The following is a 20,795-nucleotide window of genomic DNA, read 5'->3' as shown; positions in this document are numbered from 1 at the left end:
ATCATAGATTACTTCTGAATCAAGTATAACTGTCACCCAAAGTTAATCAATTGCAACATTTGTGTTTAACATTAATCATGACTGGCAATCCCCCAACAAAATACTAGCAGCTTTGCAGAAATTCAAAAAGCCATCTAATCTCCAAACCTGCTATACATAAAATCAATAGATCATTCTGCAAAAAAACTATTCTACAGTTTATACTGAAGCCTGTTATGTTTGTTGATAAATTCAATGTGGCAATGTATTACTACTTAACAATAAAGCATACTATTTTATTCATAAATAATTCAAATTGTGTCTTTCTCTTACACTGTTAGCATATGCAGGAGATGGTTTTTTTCTGTGAAAACCAGTGTTGCATTCTCCCTGAAAGCTTTGAGTTGTGACAAATATGCTGCTTAAAATATTTCTCTTGCTAGAACAGACCAAGGAACCATCTAATCTACAATTCTGACCCCCCACCCAAGTGACCAGTCAGATACAGTGGTACCTCTGGATACGCACACCTCCCTCTGGTTGCATAACCTTCAGGATGCGAACGCGGCAAACCTGGAAGTTTTTTACTGGGTTTCACTGTGCACGCATTCGCAGAAGCGCTCCCTCTGGTTGTGGAAACCTCAGGATCTGACCAGAGCTCTGGAACAGATCCCGTCCACAACCAGAGGTACCACTGTACTTCTGGAAGATTCAAACAGCCACGCTCTGTTTGCTCCAAGCATCTGGTAAATTAGAGGTATATTGCCACTCAAGATGAACATTTGGAACTGTTATGGTTAATAGCCATTGAATAACCTATTTTCCTTGGATTGGCCTTATCCTTTAAAGAAGTCACGTATGCTAAGTGCTACTACCACATTGGATGGTAATTAATTCCATAACTTTGCAATTTAAATTAACTATTTGCAACATAGTGTTCACAGACTGATATATATTTAAGAAATTAAGATACAGAATTGAAAAATATTTTACATTTTTAAGAATGCCAGAATTAAACAAGAACTTACCGACTCCATGTAAACTCCATTGGCAGTGGATTTGCATCAGCATTACACCTGAGTAAAACATTCTCTCTTCCGATATACCAGTTTCCATCATACCCAGTCACTGTAACCTCGGGGGAATCTACAAACATATATAAACATAAGCTACTATGGAAAACAATCAAGTAAGACTTTGTAGAATCTAGCAACTTTAAACAGCCCCCATCTAAATTATTTTCTTAGCTTCTAATGAATACCTAACCTACCCAGATTTCACCTTCTGCCTGCTTGCCATCATTGTCAACCTGCACCGTCAATAGAATTTGGACATAATACATTTGATTCCATTAAGGAACAGTCTTAAGTGAAATTGTCAGTCAGAGGGCTGTTAAGAAACCATCTTAACATTCTCAATACATTTAACATCATCTAAATTAGATACTATTTATTGCACTTTATCTGCACAGATCATATATACAACTTCAAAATGTATTTGTCAGGAACATATTCTAATAAATAAGCATTAAGTAGTGGTAACTATCCTGCAGGTTATCAATTTCAGTTAACCTGGAATTTAATTAGAATATGGTTGCCATGCACCCCCTGAATTGATCCCCCACCCCAGATAACTGCTGTTATTCCAGGGCACCCTGTAGCTTAAAGTTAACACAGTATGTATTTCACACTCTTATTTTGGGTCTCTGAAGTACCAAAACTTCAAGTTACATATAAACTCTTAAGTCTATATGTAACTTGAAGTTTTGGTACTTCAAAGACCCAAGTAAGAGTGTGAAATACATAATTATTTCCTATTTGACTATATATAGCCAGTAACGACAAGATTAAGATGTTACTATGGAATAATTCAAATGTGCTGTGCAATGGTCCTGACCATTTAAGCAATCTGATCAAGATATTTCTGGGAGAAGCCACATTATAAATATGGCCGAACAATAAATCACAAGTTACCTTGGAATGGGACCCAAATCAGAATATGGAAAAGAGCAATTGCTAGCTACTAGCTACTTCTCAAGGTAGAATGACTTGAGAGAGGAAACATATGTCAACTTTCTTCCTTGTTCCCAATCCAGGGCTTTTATTTTTAAAGGGTAAGGTCTAAGTCAAAGGCTATTTAGAACCATTTAAAGGTATTAAAAGCCTGGAGATATTTGATATCAACAAAATATCCTATCACTTGCAATATGAAATGTTTTTAGAGGACAGAGAACATATTGCAACTTACTTACATTGAATGTCAAGCACATACACCATTCTAATCTCCTTTTCCAAGGCTGGATGTTTCACAACACATGTTATATGCCTTCCTCTAGCAAATCTTGTGGGGACCACTTTGTATTTACTCTCCACTGTCACAGTTTCATTGGGATATGAAGTTGAAGTGGATTCCATTTCACCAAGACTACCTTCCCAGAGAACCTCTGCAGCTGGTTTTCCGGTGGCTGCTGTGCAAATTGCGGCAAGTGTCTGATTGGCACCATCAATTAAAGCATTTGGTCCCTTTTTAAGGCTCACGACTGGTTCAACTACAGAAAAATACATAAGAATAATTTATTTTTTGTACCCCGCCCATCTGACTGGGTTGCCCCAGCAACTCTGGGCAGCTTCCAACATAATATACAGAAACAACACCACCACCCAAGAGAACATCACACATTAGAAGCTTCCTGATATAGGGCTGGCTTCAGATGTCTACAGAAGGCTGTATAATTATGTATCCTTTTGACATCTGATGGGTATTCCACAGGACAGGTGTGACTACCAAGAACGCCCTCAGCCTTATTCCCTGTAACGTCACTTTTCACAGCGAGGGAACCGCCAGAAGCCCCTCAGAGCTGAACCTCAGTGTCTGGGCTGAACAATGGAGGGTGGAGACTCCTGGCGATATGAAGGGCCAAAGCTGTTAATAGCTTCTAAGGTCAACACCAACACCTTGTAGGTCTTTAAGGACCAGTGCTATATGGTCCTAGCGGCCACTCCCAGTCACCAGTCTAGCGGCCATATTCCGGATTAGTTGTAGTTTCTGAAGTCACCTTCAAAGGTAGGCCCACATAGAGCAAATTGCAGTAGTCCAAGCAGGAGATAAACAGGATATCTACCACTATGGTGAGGCAGTGGGCAGACAGGTGGGGTCTCAGGCGGCACACCAGCTGAAGCTGGTGAACAGTCGTCTTGGACACAGAAATGACCTGTGGTTCCACAGACAGCTGTGAGTCCAAAATGACCACAAGGCCACACACTTGGTCCTTCAGAGGCACAGTTACCCCATTCAGGACCAGGGAATTCCCCACACCTGCCCACCCTCTGCCCCCCAGAAACAGTACTTCTGTCTTGTTGGGATTCAACCTCAATCCATTAACCGCCATCCATCCTCCAACCACCTCCAGATATTCAACACAGACATATATAAATACTGCCAATTACTATATCAATAATCTTCCTAAATAGCTTCTGGAAGGGCTTCCAGCCTGATAGTGAATACCTTTCACATAGCTTCTTTTTTCTATACATTGTTATGGTAACTAGCATTACATTTATTTGAAGTTATCGGCAATTTTATTTCAAAAAAAAAGTGCTCTACTTGACTTATTGTGATAATTCTTCTCAGACGTACTAATTGAATAGGGCAGGACACCACGTAGTCCATCACTGCCTACCTGAATAATTAGTCAGCCAATAAACAACAAGTAGGTGAGCAGTGCAAACCTATTCTGTACAGTTCAATAGGGCTTTCTTCTGCCAAGGTAATTAGACACAGTATTATAATAGCTCAGTTCCTAATCAGATCAGTAGAGCCACCTTGAATTGAATAAATGTCACATTTATAAGAAATATGAGGATATAGTACATTCCAATGGGAATATCTGAAGATAAATATTAACATTAATAAAGACAAACTGTTACTGCCCACTTAAGCAATTAAACCTATTGCCAGAGTCAAGACATGCAGAGTTCTGTTACAGTTCCATAGTTTATTCATAGCAAGTTCCACAGTTCATTCAAATAAAACTAGAGGACTCTTATACTATGCCTTGGCTATTGGCCAATAGTGTACCTAAGGGTTTAGTCTGGTCCTCCATGCTATTTCAAAATCTACATGGAGCTTCTGGATTTAGGGATTTAGAACATTTTGTCAACAGCGTGCAATTTAAGGGTACACTTATTCTTATTTTCATCAGACATTAGAAAAATTGTTGATGCCCAGAATCAAGACAACAATGCTCCTAGTTAGACCCCCCCCCCCGGGATACAGTCTATTCTGGATTGGAGAGTAACTCCTGCCCCCGAAAATTGGTGTTGCAATTTGGGGGTACTCCTGTTTCCAGCTTTGCATCTGAATGCAAATAGTGATGCGTCCATTCCTGAACAGATGTACTTTTACACAAGGCTACCTGAAAGAATTTTAAGAAACTTCAGTTGGTCGATAATACAGGAAGGGTATTTGTGAGTGTTTACCCAACAGCTGCACACTAGTTGTTAATTTGTTTCCAGGTAGCATTCAAAGTCTTGGTGCTTACCTTTAGTCCTAAACTGTGTGGGTCCAAGATACCTTCCTTACCAGCCTACACTGTTCCTAAGATTTTTGTGGACAGGCCTTTCTCCCAAGTCTGCCTGTAGCAGAAGCATGATTGAGGTGAGAGAGATCATATTCCATAGCTATCAGACTGTGGAATAACTTGCCCGATGAGATTTGTTTGCCACCCTCCGCCCCCACTCCCTTTGTGCTTTCTGCCAGAAGGTTAGCCCTTTTCAGTTTTACCAAGCACTTTATTTTTTATGCAGTAGACCTCATTTTAGGAAGTTCAACCAAACATCCATTTTTAAATGGTCGATTTAACAGAATAGTTATTTTCCTTTGTTGTAAGCCCTCCCGAGCTTCCACTGAAAGAATGGGGTATACATTTAAAAGTAAAGATTTGAACCAGAGAGGAAAGTTTACACAGTCAGTAGTAAGCCTTGCTTCCACCCCCATCCCCACTGAACACTTTGCCCCAGAATGCAATGTTGTTGTTCAGGTGGCTGCAATGAAGGGGTAACTGTAAGAAATTTGGGAAAAGGCTATTTGCACATGCTAATTCTGAAACAAAGTTAGATAATACTACTTTTTTTGCTTAGACCATGAAGTATGGCGCCATTTAAATTTATTTTGTTATCTACATCAATAGTTAAAATTATGATAGAATACTCAGGATGTTCTAGATAGTCTGTGTTTCATAAATATACTGTATAGAAAGCTACTACAAAGCAGTGATTGTGGGTACACTCCTCCCTCTCCACCATGCATACAGGTCACAAACACACAAGGCACAGAAACAGGCACACCCCATTCTAATGATCAACGCAACAACCAGGGAGGGAATGGTTTACACCACCATCATAGCAGTGCACCCTCCCCAGCACTGTGTTCACTGGAGTTTTTCTTTCTGCTACTGTCAATATCAGTGGGGGTGGAACAGGTTAACACATAGGTTAACCCATCCATGTATGTTAATATTTGGCTTCCTGTGAATTACTACTGCAAAGATTAAATATGGGTTTCTAACATTTATTGTTGCAGAGAAAGACTGAAAGATAAGTTCTCATGAAGTAGCAGAAATTCTTAGCCTACAGTAAACTACTTAAGCAAGAAAATATTGTCCTTTACACTCTGGGCACTGAATAACTGCTGTTTTAGGTAATTTCTCAGTCATGCTAGTTAAACCACAAGTCTTTCTTCACACTACTAGATATCTGAGAACAAAATGATGGTCCCAGTCAAGTGACAGTGCTTGTCGCATGCTGCTCAATCCTAAACAGCAGGGATTTCCAAACAATTTTCACCTGAAAATTGCTGGACGTTTCAGTGGACCACTTATTGATCTTTCCTAGTGCTAGTAATACAGTTGGCTAACATCCCTGCTTCCCTCTCCTCTTCCGCAGCCTCTTCCTGCCACACCGCCCCATAGGAAATAAAGCACAAAGGGCAAGTTTCCATCTTAGAATCAACTACCCAACAGTTCCAAGAGAGGAAACTTGCAGCCATTCTTCCATTTTAACTCATTTGCATTTTAAGGACAAAAAACAAGCCACGAGTATTTCAGAGAAAGAGTACTTGACACCATTTCTCAACTTGCCATAGATGAACCTTGTCCACTCCCTCTTCTTTTCTGCCAGCGCTTTTCTGCTTTGGTTTTGAATTTTGGATTAACCACAGTATAGGGCTATGTCCACACTGTAGGTAAGCAGCTTCATAACCCATTATTTAAGATGAACCTAAATTTGTCAGATGTGTGCAACGTAAATTAGGTTTAATCAAGAACAGAAAATGAAGCTTAATTCTTTGCAGCTGCACATGAGAAGACTGCAGAGAGGAGAGTGAAAACCACAACTTGCCTAGGTTTGTTCCAATCACAATAAATTTTGTCCAATACAAGTTTTATGAGCACTTGTGTGCAATGCCTTATATATTATGCTCTATGGAAAAATAATAATTTTTCTACCCTTTTTGTTCTAAATACGTTAATCTAAACATTATGCTACATAGATAAGAGTTGTTGATAAATTCGGTGTGATAAGAGAAACTAGGAAAGATAAAATTAGGAACATTAGATTCAGAACTGATACAGGATTAAGAAAAAAGACTTTAAGTTGAATACTGAATAAAGAAGCACATGAAGTTGGATTTTGAGAAAGACAAACATAAAGATCAAAGTAACTAATCTATTTTCAATATTAATAAATCAACTGACTAAACCTGAAGGATTACTGGGGGAGAAGATTTGAAAACTTTGAAATAAGTATGGTCAACTTAGTAATGGAAACTAATTGAAAATTTAGTCAATGTCTTTCCAAAATGAATGATGGGGCGAGTAAAGGGCTTAAGAAGAGATGGGCCATTTATTACTTATTTTCAGTAACTGGAAAAATGATAGAGTAGATCATAGACTGATAGACTCTGCTTCATGTAGGGGGTGAAGCACTTCTTTGCAATGTTCCAAGAGGTCATATCAACCAATAATAGGCAGAAAATGGTCTGAAGACTTGTCCACAGCAGCTATTTTCTTTGGAAACCACTATTAAAATTCACAACCTCACCCTGATATTATTTCCTCCTTGAGCAAAGTAAGAATGTCTAAATGAAGTACTTATTTGCAATGTACCTTGGGACAACTAGACATTTTCCCTTACATAGATTTACATGGAACTAGGACTACTGTCTGCCCTGCCAAGTCTTAACTTGGAGACTGTCTCATGTGGATCTTCACTGATATAATGGGTTTAGAGACTAATATTTTACGATAAATCCAGGCGGGGGTCAGACCTAACTCTCAAGTCAATCTGCTTTTGAAGGGTTGCAGCCAAGTTACATGAAATAATAACCATCATTGTCTAATCTAATACTTGTAAGAAATTGCCCTTGGGTGTGATACATTATTACAGAAACATACCACATCAAGGAGGTATAAACTTTAAAAAGCGTGTCCCTTCCTTATCTCACAAAGATGGTGGGTAAGGGTACAGGGTGTGGGAATTAGCACTTGGGAATAGGACCAGTGAAAGGAACAGAATGAGAATTTCCAGTATTTAAATTGTACTGAGCATTATTTTTCTTCTATGAAAATGCCTTCATTAATAGGATCAGAATTAAAGGCAGGGCATTTTATTACAATCTAAAGGAAAAACCTGTAAAATGCAGAAACCAAGATCCAACTTACTATACATCTGAAGCTGCATAGAATGTGAACCTTATTAACACTTGCTGTGGACTCCTCCTAGAAGACCACTGTTTTATCTAAGCTGTTTCATTTCACCCCTATTTTGGAAAATGCCTTCTAAATTCTAATCTTATAACAAAGGATATCCCATATCACAGCTTCATCCAGCTTGCTTTAGCTTACCAGAAATAATGATTTAAATTTCAACATTTGCAAACAAAGGGATTAAACACAAATAAATAATCTCCCCATGTTTGCAAAATACTAAAGTTAACATTTAAAATAATATTGATAGAAACCATGCAGGTTCTGCCTATTCACACTGCAGAGCAAGTCTTAATGTTTTCCAAACACACCAACAACTGTTGATGTCGTAGTCACCAGGGAAAGTTCCTGTGGCAGCATAAGTGCACGCAATAGGAACATATTCTATGTTCTGGGTCATTTCAGAAATGTGTTGTCCTCTGATCAATATAAGAATCTACTGGTGGAGGCAGGCATCAAACAGCAAACCATGCATCACAAATGTTACAACAACAATGCTAAGAGGGTATACAGCATTATGTAGAATGCTGTGGCTATTTTGTGAAGGCCACATTTATTGCCAAGAATTAAGCTTTCTAAAAGAGAGAGAAAAAAACATTTTGTTGCTGTGCACAAAGGTAAAAAAGGAAGCATAGGATGAGGATGCTTCATTTTGATTAAGATCAAGCACCTTCTCAAGGAGAAGCATATTTTACCAGAACAAATTACAAGAACTGCTAGAACCAATTCCTTATATTTTATAACATTCTGTAAACAAAGAAAAAAAATCTTGTTAAGGACTTAAAAAACAACAAGGACACACTTCTAACTTCGCCACCAGCAACCTTGTCAAGAGCCTATGCAACTTTTGGGCCCAGGCTACCTGAAAAACCTCCTTATATGAAACTGCCTATGTACTAAAATCCTCAAGTGATAGCTTCCTCTGAGCTCCATCAACATTAAAAGCATTGGTCTGGTGGCACATGACACAGTCTTTTCTGTGGCTGCTCCATCTTTGTTATCCATCAGCAGGATAAGTCCTTCCTACTAAGACAGGCCTTTGAAAACTTAAGGCACAGATGATGCTGATCAATAGTCTACTGTCAGGACAAAATGTATTTTACCGTAATTCCTGGTTCTTAATGTGTTCTGATGTGTCTTAATTATTTGTTTTTAACTAGTTTGTTTTAGTTAATTTATAGGTTTTTTTGTTTATTGTCTTTTAAAATGTTGTAAGTCACCTTGAATCCCAACTTAGGGAAAGCTGGAATCTAATTAAGCAACTAATAAATATGGGAAGGACAGTACAAGGAAATTGTCCAACAGTTATTTTAAGAGAGGGCATGTAGAGAGATTTCAGGGGCTAAAGTTAGTTATCACACAGCACAGTTACAATACTAAGCTAAATAGAAGAATAGTTTGACATGGTATAAAGCAGCTTCTTATGTTCCTAAGCTACAATACTAATTGCTGCAACTTCGCAGAATTTTGTAATACAATCCAACTGAATGTTCCATTTCCAGACAATAGCATTCAAACCTAAATCAAGGGAATACCTAGCTAACTAAAACTATTCTAGACAAATCCGTCAGATAATAAAACATATTTTCTCTATTCATTGAAGAAGCTACAAGGTCACGTTCCCCCTAGTGAGAATGTGTGAAAATATCACCAAGTAATGGCAAATCATCAGCTCAGTAGACAATTTGTTACCAAGGGGGTAGAAGTATTTATATATTTTAAAAATGTCTAAACAGCCCTTCATTCTGAGGTATTCCAAGTCAATGAGCTGAACTATAATACAGTAAAACAGAATTAAAAATAAAAACTAAGAGGCAATAATTATAAACAAACAAACAAAAAATCAGTCAGAGGCCATGAAACCAGTTTAAAATTAATGAACAAAGCCCATTAGATTTGACGTAAAGTGTTTTGAGATAGCTAGTATACATGGAAGCAAATATACATGGAAACAGTACATACAGTCACACCTCAGGTTGAAGTAGCTTCATGTTAAGTATTTTTGGGTTGCGCTCTGCGGCAACCCGGAAGTAATGGAGTGTGTTACTTCTGGGTTTCACCACTCGCGCATGCGCAGACGCTCAAAATGACATCATGCACATGCGCAGAAGCGGCGAAACGCAACCCACACAGTCACGTGTTACGTTCTACTCATCCCAAGGTACCACTGTATACTGAAACTATTATTGGTCCACAGCTCCCATGCAATGCCCTCTTCTGCAGCTTTCTACTGTAGGGGCAGACAGGAATGGTAATCAAATGGTCTTTCAGGAAACCTCATTGGCCATTACCATTTTCATAATGCTGAACCAGTTTATCTAGATATATTTAGGTATATATTATACAGTATTTTTTCAAGAATGATTCCAATGTGGCTTACAAGGAGCATAAACTTTAATCAATGGAATAAAAAATCCACCTTAACTGAAACACAGTGAGGTATGAAATAGCCAAAAGACCAAGAAGATAAACGTTTTACCAGGTTGAATCTCCACTGCTTTAGTTGATTTTCTAAACAAAGCAAGGACTTTCAAGAAACAAAAGTGACAATTCTTGTGCTGAAACACATATAGCAAACTCCAGTTTTAATACTGATCTTCAAACATGTAGGTAGAATGTCTACAAAATAAATAAAAAATAAGCATACCCAACACAGTTACAGTTGTTGATGACTGGGAACTTCCTAGAGGAAATGTAGCTGCTTTGCATACATATTCTCCAGAATCAGAGAAGGTAATATTTGTTAGGATGATTGATGCATCTGTAAGTGAGGCATTCTTAAGAAATACTCTTCCTTGATATTCTCCTTGAACGGAAAATCCATAATCAGGATGATGTACAGCAATAGTCTGTGGAGTCTTTCCATGCATTTTCTCCCATGTAATTTGTGTTAATGTTTCATTTATATCAATTATGCATTTCAGTGTAACACTCTTCCCCCATACTGCTCTCACACGTGGATCAACTTTTGGTCCAGCTAAGGCACCTGAAGGTGGGGAAAAAGCAGAAAGAGAACAAAATATGAGTCATTCTGCATCACACATTATTCTTGTGTGAAAATTTGTTCTGTTATCATGGAGTCCATATGTATTTTACCACTGTGAAAGTTTAGCTGCTATTAATTGCAATTTCTCATAGCAAAATTACCACCTTTATCCGGAATTTTAGCAATGATTTGCTTGATATATTACAATAAAAAGTTTAGTACAGATGACATAAATTTGAACATTACCATACTTTCCTGGGATACTGGTACCTACACACATTTGCAGACTACTTCTGTGTTCAGGGAAGATCTGCTCTGCTCATGCAACAGACTTTGGCTTGCACAATGGATTTTCTCCCTCTCTGCTGCAATGCATTCCTCCCCTGGGCACCCTTCCCCATTGTTTGTTTCTTGGTTTGCATATAATGCTAATCTGTGATTCTTTGAAACCAGAGGTAAATTTGGCAAAAGTACTAATCCCCACCAAGTTGCAAGAGAAAGGTAGTTGCTGAGGCTCATCCACATACCACTAAACTGTGGCTTAAATGATAGCAATTGATACAATACAGCTTTGAACCCATGTTTTCTGCCTGCATAAAAGGTGCTTTGAATGAGATAGATGTTGAGATTATGATGACATTATTTGCAGCAGCAAAGCTAGAAATAGCAATTAACTGAAAATCTCTGGTTATACCAGATCTAATGTACACCAGTAGTGTACAAAAATATGGATTATATCTTTTCTAACAAAATTAACATACTCTGTATCACATAAAGAGAGCTGAGCTGATTATAAATCCCATTCTTTCATAAATCTAATAACTACTAGAACACAAAATTTCAAGACAACATTAGATCTAATTTGAAATGATTTTAAGTGCCCGTACTGTTTATGTTCCCTTACATAACTATTGATATGGAATTATTTGATGTACATAGTAGAGTTGTAATTTCTTATCACACACACACATGTGCACACAAAGCCCCACTGGAAGATTTGTAGTGCCTCATCACAATTCTAGATTTGTTTGAAGTCAGGGTGAGAAAGCAGATTGTACAATACCAGTGTCTACACCATAGGCATGAGAAGGGAGGAAAGTGGTCATTTAAAACAGCAGCAAAGGTTTGAATAAAGCAGGGATGTTATAACAAGAGGTACCAGAAAGTTTACATCTTCTTGCACCACTTGATAAGACAGGACACTAAACTTCTCCACTGAAACTGAAAGAGACTTGCATGATCATGCCAACTTCCATCCCAAGTAGTTCTTAAAAGCAAAATGCATTCATGCTTAACAGCATTTAACTCAAAAAAATTCACTATATGTCTGCAAAGTAACTTAAAGATAACGTTCACAATCCTCAAGCCATATTTTGAACAAGAGCCTTTAAGTTCATCTCAATGGAAGCAACATTTTGTGATCTGAAATATGAAATCATTTACATGACTGTGGTCGGAAACACTTTAAAATTGAGAGAACGAAGTTTAAAATATAAAGCTGAGTAACACTGACTTCATCTACCAGAGAATTGAATGCTGGAAAATCACCATAGCAACTGAAAACCTGGTCTGGCAACTAAGAAATGACTATCAACTTGCTAGAATCATTGCATATATACAGGGAGCATCATTACTACACAGTATTAAAAAGATGAACCCTATTCGTTTATTAGGTCAACTAGAAGAATAGTTTTTCTTCATGTATCCTTGAAATGAATCCTTCAATCTAAATCTGAAGGAAGCAGAGGTTAGACTATTATTTATAACAATTAGCTCCCATATGGGAATCTAAGTTTGTCACACAAGTAATGGTGACCCTGTTGCGCAAGTTTCTAAATGAAGAGACCAATTATCCCTTCCAATGTGCCTTCCAGCCAGGTACCAGGGTTCTTATCTTTGTTACTGACCTACATACTACATACTGACCTCAGCAACTTTGGCAAAAATAAAAATCTCAACCATTTTTTGAAACATGGCAACCCTAATTAAACTAATGGAAGAGGTCAGTATGACCATGGCACATCTTGCTCACTCTGTTATAGTCTTCCAGGAATTTGATGGAGAGAAGTTCTAAAACTGTGAAGAAAAAGATATGGGCCAAAGCAACAAAAACTTACCTAATTCATACAAGACAAAAGTTATGTTAGCTATGATAAACCTGACTGATGTTTGGGTATACAACCTGACTTTAGATTGAGTAACACTCTCTTGTTTAGATTGAGTTGTACTCCATGTGAAGGAACCAGGTTCAGCATTCAGGCTCTACTTGAATTCATTTATATACAGTACCACATTTCTTTCAAGGAGCTCCTCACAAAAACCCTGTGAGGTAGGTTAGACTAAGAGGCTGTGTCTGCCCCCAGGTCACCTTAGTGAGCTTCATGGCTGGATGGGGATGCAAACCTCTGAGTCAGTGTGCAGAAGTAGTTTTGGTAAGCAAGAAGGCCAATGCAGAATAGCTATTATATAGCCACTCTCAAAGTGCAAGCCCAAATCCCTTAACCATCAACAGTCAGCTGTTTTTATTTATTTAACTATTTGCCTTCCAGCGTTTTAACAAACCCCCAACTCTCTAAACCAGATTGCCTAGACAGGATTGCCCTCTTGTGGTCACAGTTATCTCCTGTCATCTCCTAATACTCTTCCCCACAGGCTCTTTCCTGGAGTGTTCAAATTTGAACTCTCTTTGCCTTTGGGGAAAGCTAAGAGGGGGAAACCCAATTATCTCAGACTTTTCCAACTTAAAGTAGCCTCCCACAACAGTTACCTCCCTTGCTTTCATCACCACTAGAAGCTGGGTAAGGTTATCAATGTGATGGCTGCTAACTTTGCCACATCATTTCAAGTCCTGCCATATTTTCAGCTAGCAAGGGAAAACTATCTACCACATCCTGCCCAGCTCAACTTCCGTGAACAAACTTAAATTTAATCCAGAGAATTGCTGCTGGAAGTTCTGCTAGTCTGCAAAGAGCTGTACATCCTGTCTCAGATTAGGTTGTGATCCCCCTGAAATTATTAACTATGCCATGTACTGGATATAGAAGCACCTTTCTTTGTTCCTGGATGCCCAGGTGGTGCTGGTGTCCAGTAGCAACTTTTACAATCTATGGTTCTGTCTAGAAGAGGCAGATTTGGCCTGTGCACCAGCTACGCCCAGACCAAACTATTACAGCTCTTCTCTCACAAGGCTGCCTCTCACAAGGTGCAAAATATGGGGAGATGGTCAGAGCATAGCGCAGCAATCCTACAGCAGTTATACTGGTTACTTATTTGTTTCCAGAATCAATCTAAAGTTAAGGTATTAAACTCTGACACAGTTAAATATCTTCACACACTTATATGAGCCTGCCTGATGTTAGGATCTCTACTGTAGGCTGTACTCTTTGGATTGCCTTTTGTATATATTCAGTGTGGAGGAGTGCAAGAATGGGGCTTTCTTGGTGGTGGCATGGAAATGGTGAAATTCTCACTCAATGTAATACAGAACATCCTCCCTTTCTATTTGGAGAAAGATGCTGAAACCTTTAAAATAAATTCTAGAAGGCAGTTTATAATTGTTACTTTAATGGTACCACCTGTTTCATTCTGATATTAATGCTAAATTTGTATACATATATTATATATGTATGCATTATAATGTTAGCATACATATTTCATTCTAGCAAACTGCTTAATAATTTATTTTAAAAGCAGGATATAATAAATCATTTAAATAAAATAAGCACCAAAATTATTATCCTGCAGCAGCTTTGGTTGACAGCCAAAAACTCCAGATATATCTGTTTATTTTAATAATGTATATCCCACCTTATCAGGAATAAAAATCAAAGCCGCTCACAAAATAAAACCAATATATGATACAACAAGAAGTACAAAGCGGGAAAAGCACATCAGATAAACAAGCCACAACAAGCTGCAGCTTACTGAAAGGAGGTTTACAGCCAGGAGTACAGAAACAGGACCCAGCAAATCTCTGGGGTGGGCATTCTATACGGTAGCCCTTATCAAAGATCTTGCTTTTAGTAGATGCCTACTGGACTTTATTTGGCAATGGCATCTGGCACAAAGGCCCAGGTGTTGAACAGAGTGATGGCAAATAAAGAAAATGGTCCTTAAGACACCCTGTCACAATGCCATGTTGGGCTCTAAAAGTTAAAACCAGCACCTTAAGCCTAGAAACAAAGCACAGATAATACAAGACTCCAACCATCTGTTCTAATCACACAACCCAGGCTAGGCACTAGCATTTTGTATCACGTTTTTGTTTTTATCACACATTTCTGCAATAATCTGTAGGTTACTAGGGCATTATTGATGGGTGAGGTTCGACTTAGCCAGGAAGTATCACAGCTAATAGGGACGCGGGTGGCGCTGTGGGTAAAACCTCAGCGCCTAGGACTTGCCAATCGCATGGTCGGTGGTTCGAATCCCTGCGGCGGGGTGCGCTCCCGTCGTTCGGTCCCAGCGCCTGCCAACCTAGCAGTTCGAAAGCACCCCCGGGTGCAAGTAGATAAATAGGGACCGCTTACCAGCGGGAAGGTAAACGGCGTTCCGTGTGCTGCGCTGGCTCGCCAGATGCAGCTTGTCACGCTGGCCACGTGACCCGGAAGTGTCTGCGGACAGCGCTGGCTCCCGGCCTATAGAGTGAGATGAGCGCACAACCCTAGAGTCTGGCAAGACTGGCCTGTACGGGCAGGGGTACCTTTACCTTTACTTTTATCACAGCTAATGTGCCTGCTGAAGCTAGTAAAAGGAACTCCTATGTCCTGATGTCACCTGAGCCTCCAGGACAAATATGATGGTCACGGAACAGCCCAAACTATGAACCCAATCCTTGAGGGGGAGTGTAACCATGTCCAGAACAATCTGTATCACCTAAATCCAGATTTAGAAAAATATCCCACTCAACTACAGTTTCATCTTGTCTGGATTAAGTTTCATTTTTTTTACATCCTATCAAGTCTCACACTCAAACTTTCAAGATTCCTTGCCTCCTTAGCCTCCAAGGTAAAGAAGAGATAAAAAGCTAGGTGTTACCAACACACTGCTCAGCAAAGTGTCTCTGGACTAACTCAGCCATTTCATATAGATACTGAAATGCATGGGAAACAAGATCCTCTCTGCTGCACCTCAGTGGCAGATCTGCAGTCCCCCAGCATCACCTTCTGCAGCAAGAACCCCAGAAATCAGTGGAACCATGTATAGAAAAAAGTCCCCTCCTACACAAATCCTATGAGATGCCATCAACTGTCACTGAGAGCTCCAGGAAAATCAACAAGTTTACATTCTCTTTTCTTATTTCCCAGCACAAGCGGTCCACTAGGGCAACCAAAGTAGGTTCCATTTCAACACTGGGCCAAAAATTTTGATTGGAAGGAATCAGTATCATTCAAAAATACCTGGAGCTACTGATGAGTCCTTAGACTAATTTGTGTTGATAAATATATGAAAGACTTTCCAGGATTAAAAAGTATGATAGGAAAGAACAAAGTTCTTCCTGAAAATTATAGACATGAAACTAGTTTCATTTTCATGCCCATCATTAAAATATTCAGTGCTGCCAATATAAAGGAAGAGAGGAAGATCCTGTAGAATATGGCTCTCTTAATTTTTTACTGAAATATTCTAAGTACCTTGACAGATATGACAAGGATTCATTCAACAAGAACTACATTTGGCCACATGCCATGGTCTGCAGAGAATTTTCACTAAGTAAATCTTTTACTAAAATACCTCAAAAATCTGAATTTGGCTTTCCCCGATTCTTCAGTGTTTAATGCCTCATCATCTCCAATATGTAATTCAAAACATTACAGATTCAATAGCTAGGTTTCTTCAAGGAACTTAAAGCATATGTCTGGGACAAATACTAACTTAGGATTTACTTAGTGTGTTCAGAGTACTACATACATATATTCTTGTCAGTGGTATTTACAAGACGGTTGCAATGTAGGCAAGTTTTACTAGAGCCACATACCAGATGGGGACCAAGGCCAAGAGTTGTTTGCTTAAGGTCATCTACTGAGTTCATGGTAGAGACAAGATCTAAACCCCAGACAAGATGGTTCACATCTCAGTATCTTAGGCACAACAACGTTGCAGTCCTCATGAATTCAATTAAGAATGCTGACTGTCACTGCAGCATCTCCAGGCTGACACAGCAGACATATATGATCCACTGCCAGCTGGGCCAGTACCTGGATCAGCTTAGGACTCAGCAGGTCCTTATCCAGCCCAGCTCCATTCCCTTCATGACTGAAATGCATTTCAGGAGTCTATGCTGTCTATCACTGAATTGGGGAGGGGGAATCTGTGCAGATGAGTTCAGCTATATGTTCCTATTTTATCACAACATACATAAGTGTATTTTACCTCAGTGTATGAATTTCTAAACATACTTTCTTCTAAAATACACATTTCAAAACACTTTTGGTAAGTTTTGAGCCAAGAACACCACCACAAAATTCAAAGATGTGCACAACTTAAAATGATAGTTACGTTATTAATATTTTGATATTGAACAACTTATCACTCTTGGTACCTGCTAAAGGACTAAAAATGTCACATTACCAACCTCTAATTCACAGATAGTCTTAAATACAGATTCAAGGAGGATGAGCCAGTGTGTGTTAATTTTTCCGATTAATGTTGTAATATTATGGTGATTTGTAAATATTTCATGTTTACTTATATAGCTGAACTTGAATACCTCATTACATTAGACCTTTTGTTGAAGATTTAAAAATCTTCAGATGAAGAGCTGTAAATAAGCCAACTCCTCAGCTTTCAATTTTGGAAAAAGCTGTGATGACTAGTAATACTATCTAGAATGAGAAAAAGGGATGCAGGTGATTGTATAGCACACATACCTGAAAATGATCTGTGTCTTAGTTGACCACAATCTTAACATGCATCAAGAGTGTGATGCAGCAGCAGAAAAAGTCAATGCTATTCTACGCTGCACCAACAGAAGTATATTGTCCAGATCAATGGAAGTCATAGTACTGCTCTTATTTTGCCTTGTTCAGACCACACCTGGAGTACTGTGTCCAATTCTTGGTGCCACAATTTAAGAAGATATTGACTGTCAAGCTGAAACGTGTGCAGAGAAGGGTGCTCAAGATGATCAAGGGTCCGAAACCAAGCCTTATGAGGAACCATCAAGGGAGCTGGGTATGTTTAGCTTGGAAAGGAAGAGACTGAGAGGAGATATGATAGCCATCTTCCAATAGTTAAAGGGCTGTCACATGGAGGATGGAGCAAGCTTGTTTTATCCTGTTCCACAGGGTAGGACCCAAACCAATGACTTCAAGTTACAAGAAAGTAGATTCCGACGAAACATCAGGAAGGACTTCCTAACAATAGCAGCTGTTCCAACAGTGGAACGGACTCCCTCGGAAAGTGGAGGACTCTCCTTCCTTGGAAGTTTTTAAACAGAGCTTGGATGGCCATCTGTCACGGTTGCTTTAGTTGTGACTCCTGCACTGCTGGGGGTTGGACTAGATGACCCTCAGAGTCCCTTCCAACTCTATAATTCTAAGTTAAAAAAGATCAAATCAACTGAAACCTGCTGTCTTTAATGGAATTTTCACTGAGATATCATGCAGAAATGGTGGCATACCATAACACTGAAGAAGGTGAATATAATTGTTTACAATCATATCTAGCACCTGGAAATGTTTAGAGCCAAACATTAAACACCTTCTTTGAAAGCAGCCAGGAGGAATTTAGGGACAAAGTGTGGATCTTCTAGGAGCAAATTATCTCAAATAGCTATTAAGCACCTCACCTGCAAATAAAAGATAATTTTAAAAAGCATGTATTAAACTAGCATTGAAAGTATAGTAGTCAGAGGTCTATAGGATTTCTGGCTTTTGCACAAACTAAGGTAGACATGAAGTGATGTATATACATGGATGAAACGCACCACTTTTCTGGTAAATCCACAAGCATCTGTTGCACCACCCTACAATTATCTTCAGGTGTATATCAGAGTCTGGAAGACTCTGTTAATGGCTGTGGCTGTGTAATGAGTGGAGCACTCAGCTGATTTGACTCTCCTTATAGAGTACTCTACAGGGGTTGGACTAGATGACCCCTGTGCTCCCTTTCCAACTCTAGGATTCTACAAACAGTCCCTGAAAGGAGTGGTTCCAAGATAAGCCATCCCCACAGATTCACATTTGCTTCAGCACCTGCTGCTCACCATCAAACTGGCTATTGGCCAATTCCGGCAAAGCACACCAGTTGTTTTTGAAGTCAGGGGCTTCCCTAAGACGGGATGGGATGGGAGAGAGAGAGAGACCCGGAGGGGGTGCATTTAAAAGGGCGGCGGCCAGCTACATCATGGCATCGGCCTGTCCTGCCCACAAATCACGGCTGCCCCGTCATCAGCCGAGACAGAACGGAGACGAGCGAGAGCAGCTTCCAGCCAGCGCAGCTCCCAGAATGCCGGACGTAACGGTTTCGGCGGCGGCGGCGGCGGCTCCAAGTGACAAGTGGAATCCCAACAGCTCCAACTCCCAGCAACAGCGCCGACAACAAAACACAACAAGGCGGCGGGACACACACGCTCACTCTCTCCGCCGGGCAGAGGAGCGCTCCCGGAATAGCAGATGCGCGGGGTTGGCAACGCACAAATACACACAAACTATTAAAAAGAGCGGCGGGCCTTCGAGGCTCCCGCCGGCCGGAGACAAGTCGGGGAAGCGGGGGGAACCTCCCGCCTCTGTAACGGATGGCGAGGTTGATCGTGCTAGCGCAGCCACGGGCTCGGAAAGCCTCTGTGTATGTGTATTTATCCCAGCAGAGGAACAGGAGCGGCAGACAAGACACACCCTCGCACACATCGCTTGCTCTTCGACGCCCCCCAACTCTTGCCCGGCTTCGCGCCCCCCCCCCTTCACAAGAAGCCCCCCTCGAGCGCCACACCCAGAAGCAGCAACCGCCCCCCCCACACCGAATAAGCTCACCCTCCAGCCCCCCTCCCCTCGCGAAATGTTGAAAAAGGGGTGGGGGAGGGAAGGACCCCCGAGGTGGGTTCCTCCATTTCCCCTCATGAAGAGAAAACACGCGAGGCACTCCCCCTCCTCCCGCCGCCCCTGCGCCTCCGGCCGGGGTCTCTCGCCTCCGGCTTGGCCCACCTCGCCTCCACCGGACACGCAACTTCTCCCGACTAGCGGCTGAGGGAAAAGTTTCCCCTTAGTCCCGCCCGCCACTTCTCCCTCCCTCGCTCGCTCGCTCTTTCTCAACCTCCGTCCCTCCCACAGCGGCGGCCCCTTCGCGCCCCGCGCTCGGACGACGGAGGGGGAGAGGGAACTGGTTTGGTCCGGAGAGGAGCCGCCGCCCCCTTCGCGGGAAAAAAAGAGAAAAGTTTCGGCGGCGACTCACCGCAGCAGACGCGGGAGAGGAGCAAGCCCAGCGAGAGCAAGCCGGGCAGGGCGGGCGCAGCCGGGCGGCGGCGGCAACCGAGCCGAGATGGAGGGGAAGAGGACGAGCAGCGGCGGCGGCGGCGGCGGCCGGGAGGAGCTGGCGGAGCGTCCGCCGCCACAATGGACCCGGCCATGCTGGGGGCTCCGTTCTCAGCAGCAGCAGCAGCAGCAGCAACCGCCGCCGCTACGGCTCGGCAGCGCAGCCTCCTCCTCCGCCTCCTTCCCTTCGCAGCGCCGGGTCCGTGTGTCGCTGCGCGGGGAGGCGTCGCGCCCGCTGCCCCTCCTCCTCCTCCTCCTCCCACCGAAGGAACGGGACGGACCATTCCGACCGTCAGGGGAGGGGCGTTGAGAGCGCGGGTCCCTCCCCTCCTTTGTGCTTCTCTTTCCCTGAAGGCCTTTCTCTGACGGGACGTCCCCGGTCTCAACGACTCGACGCCTCCAACGAGAAAGCAGGGCACCCGGGAGCGGGAAGGTGGGAGCGGAGGGTATGTCACAATGGCTCCCTCCCCCTCTCTTTGAGAATTAGTGGTACATGCCGCTCCTCCCCCTCCCCTTCCCTACTTGCAAATTAGGAGGGGGGTTTTAGAGGCGGGGGGCGGGGCAGAGAGAGATAATCAGTGTTTCTCACTCTGTTTTT

The 20,795-nt window shown here is 41.3% G+C and overlaps 1 protein-coding gene across 2 annotated transcripts in view; it reads right to left on the bottom strand.

The window, feature by feature from the left end:
- NECTIN3 (nectin cell adhesion molecule 3) overlaps positions 1–20,427 on the bottom strand; it is a 43,027-nt gene extending 22,600 nt beyond the window's left edge. The window contains exons 1-4 of one of the 2 annotated variants that reach the window (XM_081859726.1): positions 20,118–20,427; positions 10,389–10,727; positions 2,231–2,527; positions 1,008–1,125 (exon numbers count right to left, since the gene is read on the bottom strand). In XM_081859726.1, the coding sequence (XP_081715852.1) occupies positions 1,008–1,125; positions 2,231–2,527; positions 10,389–10,727; positions 20,118–20,292 (929 nt within the window). In that variant the 5' untranslated portion in view covers positions 20,293–20,427. The remainder of the gene's footprint in view (positions 1–1,007; positions 1,126–2,230; positions 2,528–10,388; positions 10,728–20,117) is intronic. The other variant, XM_081859725.1, reaches the window with a different exon arrangement.
- Between the last annotated feature and the right edge of the window lie 368 nt (positions 20,428–20,795).

This window comes from Podarcis erhardii (genome assembly GCF_964252035.2).
Source record: "Podarcis erhardii genome assembly, chromosome: 4".
Classification (NCBI taxonomy): Eukaryota; Metazoa; Chordata; class Lepidosauria; order Squamata; family Lacertidae; genus Podarcis; species Podarcis erhardii.
Note: the sequence above shows the minus strand (reverse complement) of the source record. Positions and strands in the feature narration are given on the sequence as shown.